Genomic DNA, 12,773 nt, shown 5'->3' on the forward strand with positions numbered 1-12,773 from the left:
GTATCTAAGGGGTCTGCATCCACTGATTCAACTAACTGCTGATGAGAGAAAAAAAAAAAAAGCCAATACAGGATAACAGCTATTTACAAAGCCCTTACATTGTATTGGGCGTAAGTAAGCTAGAGAGGATTTGGAGGGACAGGATGTGTGTAGGTCATATGCAAATATTACGCCATTTTATATATGGGACTTGAGCATCCACAGAGTTTTGTATTGAGGGAGATGGTTACTGAAGGATGACTTTACTACTCAATGTAGCAAGGTCACAAAGTCAATATATAAAATTGTATTTCTATTTGAGCAGATTGTACAGTGTTATAAAAATATGAGCTCCCAATTCTTAGCACTTTGGGAGCACAAGGCAGGAGGATGGCTTGAAGCCAGAAGTTCAGGACCAGCCTGGGCAACAGAGACCCCATCTCTACAAAAATAAAAATTTTTTTAAAGTTAGCCAGGCTGGTAATAGGTGCCTGTGGTCCCAGCTACTTGGGAGGCTGAGGCAGAAGGATCACTTGGGCCCAGGAGATCAAAACTGCAGTGAATTAAGATTGTGCCACTACTCGGGAAGGGGAACATCACAAACCGGGGCCTATTATGGGGAGGAGGGGAGGGGGGAGGGATTGCACTGGGAGTTATACCTGATGTAAATGACGAGTTGATGGGTGCAGCACACCAACATGGCACAAGTATACATATGTAACAAACCTGCATGTTGTGCACATGTACCCTACAACTTAAAGTATAATAATAAAAAAAAAGATTGTGCCACTGCATGCCAACCTGGGCACAGAATGAGACCTCATCTCTAAAAAGTAAACATTTAAACATTTTTTAAAAATGAGTTACTTAAAGATAATTTTGACAAAATGTGCAAAACCTATAAAGGAAAAGAAGACCTAAGCAAATGCTAATGCAGAGTGACACCATGTTCATGGATTAGAGCAGTTCAACTCCAAACTGATTAAACACCATCCCAGTGAAAATCCTGGCCAGGAAACTGAGAAAGTGTTTCTAAGATCTATGTGGAAATGCAAAAGCAGCAAGAATAATCAGAACAGTAAAAGAACTAAGTCATGTGATTTTCACTACCTGACTTCAAGACTTACTATAAAAGCGGCCAGGCACGGCCGCTTGTAATCCCGGCAGTTTGGAAAGCCAAGGCGGGCAGACCACTTGAGGCCAGCAGTTCAAGACCAGCCTGACCAACGCAGCAAAACCCCATCTCTACTAAAAATCCAAAAATAATTTAGCCAGGTGTGGTGTTGCACGCCTGTAATCCCAGCTACTTGGGAGGCTGAGGCATGAGAATCACTTGAACCCAGGAGGCGGCGGTTGCAGTAAGGCGAGATGGAGCCACTGCACTCCAGCGTGGGCAACAGAGCGAGACTGTCTCAAAAAAAAAAGACTATAAAGCTACAGTAATCAAAGCACTGTGGTAACTGGCCCCTAGATAGACATAAAACTCAATCACACATCATACAAAGTCTAGAAATAGACCTGTGATGTAAGTTGGATGATTTCAACAAACATGCCAAGTAATTCGTTAATAAAATGATTTCTCAACAAGTGATGCTGGAACAACTGGATATTCATTTAGGAAAGCCATATACAAAAATGTGAAATAAGTCCTAGACCTAAACCTTAAGTGTTCTAGAAGAAAACAGGATAAAGGTCTCTGAAACCTTGGGATAGGCAGATTTCTTAGAACTCAAAAAGTATGAAAGTGAAAAATAAGATTTCATTAAAATTAAAAACTTCGTCTCTATAAGAGACGTTATTATGAAAGTGATGAGGCGGGCTACAGAGAAGAGAAAATATGTGCAATACATTACCTTACAAAAGACTTGCATCTAAAGAACTCTCACAACACAGTAAGATAATCCAACACAAAATGGGAAAAAGATTTGAAGATATACATTACAAAAAAGATATATGAATGGATAGATAAGCTCACAAAAAGATGCTCAACATCATGAGTCAAGAGGCAAATGCAAATTAAAAGCACAATGAGAGGCCAGGCATGGTGGCTCACGCCTGTAATCCCAGCACTTTGGGAGGTGGGCCGATCACAAGGTCAGGAGATCGAGACCATCCTGGCTAACACAGTGAAAGTCCGTCCCTACTAAAAATACAAAAAAATTAGCCAGACATGGTGGCGGGTGCCTGTAGTCCCAGCTACCCAGGAGGCTGAGGCAGGAGAATGGCGTGAACCGAGAAGGCAGAGCTTGCAGTGAGCCGAGATCCCACCACTGTACTTCAGTCAGGGCAACAGAGCGAGACTCCATCTCAAAAAAAAAAAAAAAAGGCACACTGAGATACCACTTCATATCCACTAAAATGGCAAAATTTAAAAGACTAGCAATACCAAGTGCTGGAGAGGATGTGGAGAAACTGGAAGTCTCAGCTATGAAATTTCAATGGTACCACCACTTTGAGAAACATTTTGGTAGTCCCTTTAAACATCTGCTTATGATACAACCCAGTAATTTCACTCCTATGTGTTTAACCAAGAGAAATGAGAAATATCCAGACAAAGATCTGTACGTAAATGTTACAGCAGCTTCAGTCATAATAGCCACAAAGTAGAAAAGACCTGAAAGTCCACTGACAGGTTAATGAATAAACATATTATGGCATATCTATGCAATGAAACATTACTCAGCAATAAATATAAATTACTGATACTACAGGCTACATCAATCTGGAAAGCTGAGAAAAGCAGCCAGAAGGAAATGTCAGATTGGTGTCTTCCCTCAAGGATGAAACTAAAATTTGAGACCTGTCTATGGTCGTGTTTTTTTTGTTTGTTTTTTGTTTTGTAGAAAAAAAGCACACTGAACATCAGAGTGAATATTAAGAAACCTCTCAATAAATTAGAGACAGAACCCTATTACACTCTTTGCTGCCAGGTTTTCCTGAGATTCACTTTTAATACCTCAATTGCCATTTCTGCTTAAACTAACTCGAGTTGAGCTGCTTTCAACTGCAAACAAGAGTCCTGATAAACCAAAGTCAAAAAATGTGCAGCCACTGCTATACTCACAGCAAATTTCATAGCCTGAAATAAAAATAGCTAATTGACTTTTATTGTTTATTATATGCAGGTACAGCTTTAAGGACCTAATATAGATGAACTCATAACGATAAGACACTACATAATTAGTTCCACTAATAATGTGAACGGTGGACAGCGTATACAAAGTAAGTCCTTCAGCTAATTATCAGAGAAGATGAATAGATGTTTTATACCCAAATATATGTAAATAGTAAGCTAACACGTAAAAAAAATTCATTGCCTCCCTAGCAAAGTAAGGAATATAGTTTCAAAACAACTATTAAGCTGGCAAAAGTAAATGGAGTTATAAAATAATATACAATGATCACAAAACTGGAAAACTAGGTACAATTAGATATATCACTGGCAGCACTCTAAACTGTTTTTTTCCCTGGAAAATAACACATCTAACAAAATGTATCTAACTATTTTCACATTCATAAAACATCCTCAAATTGACTAATTCTGCTTTGTAACATATAACCCATGTAAATAACCCTAAGTAATGGTAAAAACAGAAAGAAATGTGCCAAGATGTCAGCATGCCATTTACAGTGTAAAGATATGCAAGCACATACACATCAACTAACAGAAAAGTCAAACACAATGTATCATACAGCCACAATGGGGTGAAGCTATTCAAAGTGAAAACTCCAGAGGAAGCTGTAGGCCAAAATTAAAAAAGACATATATATATATATAAATTTGGATTCCCTGCATAATAAAGTATGTGGATCTGTTAATGATTAGGAATATGGAATGATACAACTTTATATTCTTTGTATAAGATTGTTTAAATTCATGATAGACAAACATAAGAGATCTCAACAATCTTAAAAAAATAGTATTTTATCTTTACATCCTAGCAACTAAATACACACTTCACAAGTTTAAGTAAAACTTAATCATTGTGTGTCAGCTCCACAACTACTCTGTCCAATTTCATTATGAAATATACAACACTCATTTGTTCACCCAAGGTCTAATTAGTTTTTTAAGAAAAAACTACTTAAGGAGAGTGGTGCCCAAGATGGCCAAATAGGAACAGCTCCAGCCTCCAGCTCCCAGCAAAAGCAACACAGACAACGGGTGATTTCTGCATTTTCAACTGAGATACCGGGTTCATCTCACTGGGATGTGTCTGGCAGTTGATGCTGGTCCCCAGGTGCAGCCCGACCAGCGAGAGCTAAAGCAGGGCGAGGCATCGCCTCACCTGGGAAGTGCAAGGGGGAAGGGAATTCCTTTTCCTAGCCAAGGGAAATTGAGCCACACAACACTTGGAAAATCGGGTAACTCCCACCCTAATACTGTGCTTTACCAAGGGTCTTAGCAAATGGCACACTTGGAGATTATATCCCACATCTGGCCCAGAGGGTCCCATGCCCACGGAGCCTCCCTCATTGCTAGCACAGCAGTCTGAGATCTAACTGCAAGGTGGCAGCAAGGCTGGGGGAGGGGCGCCCGCCATTGCTGAGGCTTAAGTAGATAAAAAAAGCCACAGGGAAGCTCGAATTAGGTGGAGCCCACCGCAGCTCAAGAAGGCCTACCTGCCTCCGTAGACTCCACCTCTGGGGACACAGCATAGCTAAACAAAAAACAGCAGAAACCTCTGCAGATGTAAAAGTCCCCGTCTGACAGCTTTGGAGAGAGCAGTGGTTCTCCAAGCACAGAGGCTGAGATCTGAGAACAGATAGATTGCCTGCTCAAGTGGGTCCCTGACCCCTGAGTAGCCTAACTGGGAGACATCCCCCACTAGGTGCAGACCGACACATCAGACCTCACACGGCTGGGTACACTCTGAGACGAAGCTTCCAGAGCAAGAATCAGACAGCAACACTCGCTGTTGAGCAATATTCTATCTACTGCAACCTCTGCTGCTGATACCCAGGCAAACGGTCTGGAGTGGACCTCAAGCAAACTCCAACAGACCTGCAGCTGAGGGTCCTGACTGTTAGAAGGAAAACTAACAAACAGAAAGGACACCCACACCAAAACCCCATCAGTACGTCACCACCATCAAAGACCAAAGGCAGATAAAACCACAAAGATAGGGAAAAAGCAGGGCAGAAAAGCTGGACATTCAAAAAATCAGAGCCATCTCCCCCTCCAAAGGAATGCAGCTCATCGCCAACAACGGAACAAAGCTGGACAGAGAATGACTTTGACGAGTTGAGAGAAGAAGGCTTCAGTCTATCAAACTTCTCAGAGGTAAAGGAGGAACTACGTAACCAGCACAAAGAAACTAAAAACCTTGAAAAAAGAATGGATGAATGGATAACTAGAATAATCAATGCAGAGAAGACCTTAAAAGAACTGATAGAAATGAAAACCATGACACGAGAACTATGTGACAAATGCACAAGCTTCAGCAACCGACTCGATCAACTGGAAGAAAGAGTATCAGTGATTGAAGATCAAATGAATGAAATGAAGCAAAAAGAGAAATGTAGAGAAAAAAGAGTAAACAGAAATGAACAAAGCCTCCAAGAAGTATGGGATAATGTGAAAATATCAAATCTACGTCTGATTCGTGTGCCTGAAAGTGATGGAGAAAATGGAACCAAGTTGGAAAACACTCTGCAGGATATCATCCAGGAGAACTTCCCCAACCTAGTAAGGCAGGCCAACATTCAAATTCAGGAAATACAGAGAACGCCACAAAGATACTCCTCGAGAAGAGCAACTCCAAGACACATAATTGTCAGATTCAGATTCACCAAAGTTGAAGAAGGAAAAAATGTTAAGGGCTACCAGACAGAAAGGTCGGGTTACCCACAAAGGGAAGCCCATCAGACTAACAGCAGATCTCTCAGCAGAAACTCTACAAGCTAGAAGAGAGTGGGGGCCAATATTCAACATTCTTAAAGAAAAGAAATTTCAACCCAGAATTTCATATCCAGCCAAACTAAGTTTCATAAGTGAAGGAGAAATAAAATCCTTTACAGACAAGCAAATGCTTAGAGATTTTGTCACCACCAGGCCTGCCCTACAAGAGCTCCTGAAGGAAGCACCAAACATGGAAAGGAACAACTGGTACCAGCCATTGCAAAAACATGCCAAAATGTAAAGTCCACCGATGCGAGGAAGAAACTGCATCAACTAACGAGCAAAATAACCAGCTAATATCATAATGGCAGGATCAAGTTCACACATAACAATCTTAACCTTAAATGTAAATGGACTAAGTGGTCCAATTAAAAGACACAGACTGGAAAATTGGATAAAGAGTCAAGACCCATCAGTTTGCTGTATTCAGGAGACCCATCTCACATGCAGAGATACACATAGGCTCAAAATAAAGGGATGCATGAAGATCTACCAAGCAAATGGAAAACAAAAAAAAGCAGGGGTTGCAGTCCTAGTCTCTGATAAAACAGACTTTAAACCATCAAAGATCAAAAGAGACAAAGAAGGCCATTACATAATGGTAAAGGGATCAATTCATCAGGAAGAGCTAACTATCCTAAATATATATGCACCCAATACAGGAGCACCCAGATTCATAAAGCAAGTCCTTAGAGACTTACAAAGAGACTTAGACTCCCATACAATAATAATGGGAGACTTTAACACCCCACTGGCAACATTAGACAGATCAACGAGACAGAAAGTTAACAAGGATATCCAGGAATTGAACTCAACTCTGCACCAAGCGGACCTAATAGACATCTACAGAACTCTCCACCCCAAATCAAAAGAATATACATTCTTCTCAGCACACATCGCACTTATTCCAAAATTGACCACATAGTTGGAAGTAAAACACTCCTCAGCAAATGTAAAAGAACAGAAATTATAACAAACTGTCTCTCAGACCACAGTGCAATCAAACTAGAACTCAGGACTAAGAAACTCAATCAAAACCACTCAACTACATGGGAACTGAACAACCTGCTCCTGAGTGACTACTGGGTACATAACGAAATGGAGGCAAAAATAAACATGTTCTTTGAAACCAATGAGAACAAAGATACAACATACCAGAATCTCTGGGACACATTTAAAGCAATGTGTAGAGGGAAATTTATAGCACTAAATGACCACAAGAGAAAGCAGAAAAGATCTAAAATTGACACCCTAACATCACAATTAAAAGAACTAGAGAAGCAAGAGCAAACACATTCAAAAGCTAGCAGAAGGCAAGAAATAACTAAGATCAGAGCAGAACTGAAGGAGATAGAGACACAAAAAATCCTCCAAAAAATCAATGAATCCAGGAGTTGGTTTTTTGAGAAGATCAACAAAATTGATAGACCGCTAGCAAGACTAATAAAGAAGAAAAGAGAGAAGAATCAAATAGATGCAATAAAAAATGATAAAGGAGATATCACCACCGACCCCACAGAAATACAAACTACCATCAGAGAATACTATGAATACCTCTACGCAAATAAATTAGAAAACCTAGAAGAAATGGATAATTTCCTGGACACTTACACTCTCCCAAGACTAAACCAGGAAGAAGTTGAATCCCTGAATAGACCAATAGCAGGCTCTGAAATTGAGGCAATAATTAATAGCCTACCAACCAAAAAAAGTCCAGGCCCAGATGGATTCACAGCTGAATTCTACCAGAGGTACAAGGAGGAGCTGGTACCATTCCTTCTGAAACTATTCCAATCAATAGAAAAAGAGAGAATCCTCCCTAACTCATTTTATGAGGCCAACATCATCCTGATACCAAAGCCTGGCAGAGACACAACAAAAAAAGAGAATTTTAGACCAATATCCCTGATGAACATCGATGCAAAAATCCTCAATAAAATACCGGCAAACCGAATCCAGCAGCACATCAAAAAGCTTATCCACCATGATCAAGCGGGCTTCATCCCTGAGATGCAAGGCTGGTTCAACATACGCAAATCAATAAATGTAATCCATTATATAAACAGAACCAAAGACAAAAACCACATGATTATCTCAATAGATGCAGAAAAGGCCTCTGACAAAATTCAACAGCCCTTCATGCTAAAAACTCTCAATAAATTCGGTATTGATGGAATGTATCTCAAAATAATAAGAGCTATTTATGACAAACCCACAGCCAACATCATACTGAATGGGCAAAAACTGGAAGCATTCCCTTTGAAAACTGACACAAGACAGGGATTCCCTCTCTCACCACTCCTATTCAACATAGTGTTGGAGGTTCTGGCTAGGGCAATCAGGCAAGAGAAAGAAATCAAGGATATTCAGTTAGGAAAAGAAGAAGTCAAATTGTCCCTCTTTGCAGATGACATGATTGTATATTTAGAAAACTCCATTGTCTCAGCCCCAAATCTCCTTAAGCTGATAAGCAACTTCAGCAAAGTCTCAAGATGCAAAATCAATGTGCAAAAATCACAAGCATTCTTATACACCAGTAACAGACAAACAGAGAGCCAAATCATGAATGAACTCCCATTCACAACAGCTTCAAAGAGAATAAAATACCTAGGAATCCAACTTACAAGGGATGTAAAGGACCTCTTCAAGGAGAACTACAAACCACTGCTCAGTGAAATAAAAGACACAAACAAATGGAAGAACATACCATGCTCATGGATAGGAAGAATCAATATTGTGAAAATGGCCATACTGCCCAAGGTAATTTATAGATTCAATGCCATCCCCATTAAGCTACCAATGACTTTCTTCACAGAATTGGAAAAAAACTGCTTTAAAGTTCATATGGAACCAAAAAAGACCCCGCATTGCCAAGACAATCCTAAGCCAAAAGAACAAAGCTGGAGGCATCACGCTACCTGACTTCAAACTATACTACAAGGCTACAGTAACCAAAACAGCACGGTACTGGTACCAAAACAGAGGTACAGACCAATGGAACAGAACAGAGCCCTCAGAAATAATACCGCACATCTACAGCCATCTGATCTTTGACAAACCTGACAAAAACAAGAAATGGGGAAATGATTCCCTATTTAATAAATGGTGCTGGGAAAATTGGCTAGCCATAAGTAGAAAGCTGAAACTGGATCCTTTCCTTACTCCGTATACGAAAATTAATTCAAGGTGGATTAGAGACTTAAATGTTAGACCTAAAACCATAAAAACCCTAGAAGAAAACCTAGGTAATACCATTCAGGACATAGGCATGGGCAAGGACTTCATGTCTAAAACACCAAAAGCAATGGCAACAAAAGCCAAAATTGACAAATGGGATCTAATTAAACTAAAGAGCTTCTGCACAGCAAAAGAAACTACCATCAGAGTGAACAGGCAACCTACAGAATGGGAGACAATTTTTGCAATCTACTCATCTGACAAAGGGCTAATATCCAGAACCTACAAAGAACTCAAACAAATTTACAAGAAAAAAGCGAACAACCCCATTAAAAAGTGGGCAAAGGATTATGAACAGACACTTCTCAAAAGAAGACATTCACACAGCCAACAGATACATGAAAAAATGCTCATCATCACTCGCCATCAGAGAAATGCAAATCAAAACCACAATGAGATACCATCTCACACCAGTTAGAATGGCCATCATTAAAAAATCAGGAAACAATAGGTGCTGGAGAGGATGTGGACAAATAGGAACACTTTTACACTGTTGGTGGGACTGTAAACTAGTTCAACCACTGTGGAAAGCAGTGTGGCGATTCCTCAAGGATCTAGAACTAGAAATACCATTTGACCCAGCAATCCCATTACTGGGTATATACCCAAAGGATTATAAATCATGCTGCTATAAAGACACATGCACATGCATGTTTATTGCAGCACTATTCACAATAGCAAAGACTTGGAATCAACCCAAATGTCCATCAGTGACAGACTGGATTAAGAAAATGTGGCACATATACACCATGGAATACTATGCAGCCATAAAAAAGGATGAGTTCGTGTTCTTTGTAGGGACATGTATGCAGCTGGAAACTATCATTCTCAGCAAACTATTGCAAGAACAGAAAACCAAACACCGCACGTTCTCACTCATAGGTGGGAACTGAACAATGAGATCACTTGGACACAGGAAGAGGAACATCACACACCTGGGCCTATTGTGGGGAGGGGGCGGGGGAGGGATAGCATTAGGAGATACACCTAATGTAAATGACGAGTTAATGGATACAGCACACCAACATGGCACCTGTATACATACGTAACAAACCTGCACATTGTGCACATGTACCCTAGAACTTAAAGCATAATAAAAAAAATTTTTTAAAGAAAAAAAAGAAAAAAACTACTTAAAATTCTTCACATTTAAGCAAACTTCTGAGAATTGTCTAAACTTCTTATTCATTTAGCACAAAACATCCCCTGCAACTTAGTATAGCATCACACATACCTGAGGCGATGACTGGATCTTTCATAAGTTCTCTAGTTATTGGACATACAAATTCATCAGGGATTCCTGAAGAAAGGGATTTAACCTTGGTCCTGAGCTCTTCAATTTTCCTCAGCACTTTACTACGCAGTCCTAGAGATTCTGTAAAGAAATTACTGTTAGGGCTGGAAAACTACTAGTAATCCTTATGCTAGTCATTCACAAATAGTTTGTTGTTGGGGTTTTTGATTTTGAGACAGGGGCTCACTCTTTTGCCCAGGCTAGAATGCAGTGCATAATGATCACTACTCATTGCAGCCTCAACCTTCTGGGCTCAAGTGATACTCCCACCTCAGCCTCCTGAGTAGCTGGGACTACAGGCACACGCCACCATGCCCGATTAATTTATGTATTTTTTATAAAGAGAAGGTTTCACTATATTGCCCACGCTGGTCTCGAATTCCTAGGTTCAAGTGATCCTTCCGCCTCATCCTCTCAAAGTGCTGGGATTACAGGTGTGAGCCACCGCAGCCAACCACAAATGGAGATTTTATCTACTACCACCAGAAATCTTCTGACATACTGTTTTACCACATGAACTAGTGTTTTCTTTATACATTCCTTAACAAATCTCTGTTGTATAGAATACTGTTGGTTAAAATATATCAGCAGTTAATAGCTAATTTTAAATAAATTTAGATTCTGAAAGTTCAAGAATTTCAGGTTGCCAGACACTAATATACTCTACAAAATCAGAAAAGGCTCATTACTCGTTACTTACACAACAGAAAATTTCCTAAAAATCATTTTTAAATATGTTTGAGTTCAAAACATAAAAATGCCATGTTATATTTTTAAACTTAATGAAATTGGATATATTTGCTGATTCTTATAAGAAGCACAATCACAAATGAAGCTCATCTGTTTGTCCAAACCATATGCATGTTTCACTTGTTTTTATTCTTAACTTAAAAAAAATTTTAGTTTTAGAAAGTCTAATGTAATTTTAGGAATTTTAGAATTATTGGCTGTTTACACTTTTAGAACTAGTTGACAGTTCTACTTTAGGTTGAAGTAGGTAGAAGAATTAAGATTTCAGAATGCCTCACATAGTTACGAGAAAAAACCAAACCAACTTACTTTCTGTCAGGAGGTAATGCTCCATGAGGTTTGTACAGGTCTTAGGACACCCTCTGTTTCAGATGGTCTTTTCGAGGATGTCTGAAAACATCCTTGGAAGCTGGAGATAGTGCGTCCCTCCCTGTGGGAGCGCAGATGTTTCCTGACCACTATAATGTCTTGCCTCCTGGGGGCTATTTTGCTGGTAACCCCCTTATAAGACTGGGGGTTTCCCAAGCTCAGGGCTCCTCAGCTGTGACACAAACATAAACCACCACCATGAAACTTAAGAGGGAAAGGGGAGGCTGGGCACAGTGGCTCATGCCTGTAATCCCAGCACTTTGGGAGGATGAGACAGGTGGATCACTTCAGGTCAGGAGTTCAAGACCACCCTGGCCAACATGGCAAAACCCCATCTCTACTAAAAATACAAAAAAAAAAAAGTAGCCATGCCTGTAATCCCAGCTACTTGGGAGGCTGAGGCAGAAGAATCGCTTGAAACCAGGAGGCAGAGGTTGCAGTGAGCTGAGATTGCACCACGCACTCCAGCCTGGGTGACACAGTGAGACTGCCTCAAAAAAAAAAAAAAAAAAAAAAAGAGGGGAAGGGGAAACAATCAGAACCTGAAGTGCGAGTGTCTGCTGTGTCACGAGTAATAAACCGTTTGAGTCAGTCTGCGCTCACTGCCCACATTCATGTGAATGTGGCAAGTTATCCTAGCAGCTCCCTGGCGCCGAGGGTCTGCTTTCCTGTGACTTCCTTCCAATGGGACATGCTGCAACCGAACTGAGGATTTTTAAAACAAGTTTTTTAAAGCGCCACGAACAAATCAATGATTTCCTTACATGTTGAATATGACTGTGCAAAAATATTTATGACTCAAAAAGATTCCCTCAAATTCTTTATGAAATCACCATCCATATTCAAGAGAAAGCTATTTCAACACACAAGTACTTAAAAGTGCTTAGTTAGGGAAGTACCTCTAAAACGCAGCACAGTGTTATCTGATCGCCACAGCCAGCCTTTAATGTAACAAATCAGAGATATCGAGTCCACCTCTTCCCAGAATGTCCCGTTTCACAATGTGTGTTTTCCAAGGGTTAGCGGGCTGTGTGTTTTTACTTTGCCAGGCAAATACAATGGAAGGCTTAAGAGGAGTTATAAGGATGGATCATGTATTCAAAGCTAAGTAAGGTGGAAAATAAGAGTAGAGATAGATAACAGGTACACAAGATTAACAGAATAAAGGTTAGGATAAGATCAAGATTTGCTGAAGTGGGGTATTGGATGAGATGGTAGAAAATCTATCATGACTGGGTTATG

General features: G+C 40.0%; 1 protein-coding gene across 9 annotated transcripts in view; it reads right to left on the minus strand.

Annotated features, from left to right (window-relative positions):
* WDSUB1 (WD repeat, sterile alpha motif and U-box domain containing 1) overlaps window positions 1-12,773 on the minus strand; it is a 50,220-nt gene that overhangs the window by 7,926 nt on the left and 29,521 nt on the right. For 8 of the 9 annotated variants that reach the window (XM_025404619.1, XM_025404623.1, XM_025404622.1 and 5 more), the window contains one exon: window positions 10,353-10,493. The exons of the other annotated variant lie outside the window; for it this stretch is intronic. In XM_025404619.1, coding sequence (XP_025260404.1) covers window positions 10,353-10,493 — 141 coding nt within the window. The remainder of the gene's footprint in view (window positions 1-10,352; window positions 10,494-12,773) is intronic. 9 annotated transcript variants of the gene reach the window in all.

Source organism: Theropithecus gelada, chromosome 12 (assembly GCF_003255815.1).
Source record: "Theropithecus gelada isolate Dixy chromosome 12, Tgel_1.0, whole genome shotgun sequence".
Classification (NCBI taxonomy): domain Eukaryota; kingdom Metazoa; phylum Chordata; class Mammalia; order Primates; family Cercopithecidae; genus Theropithecus; species Theropithecus gelada.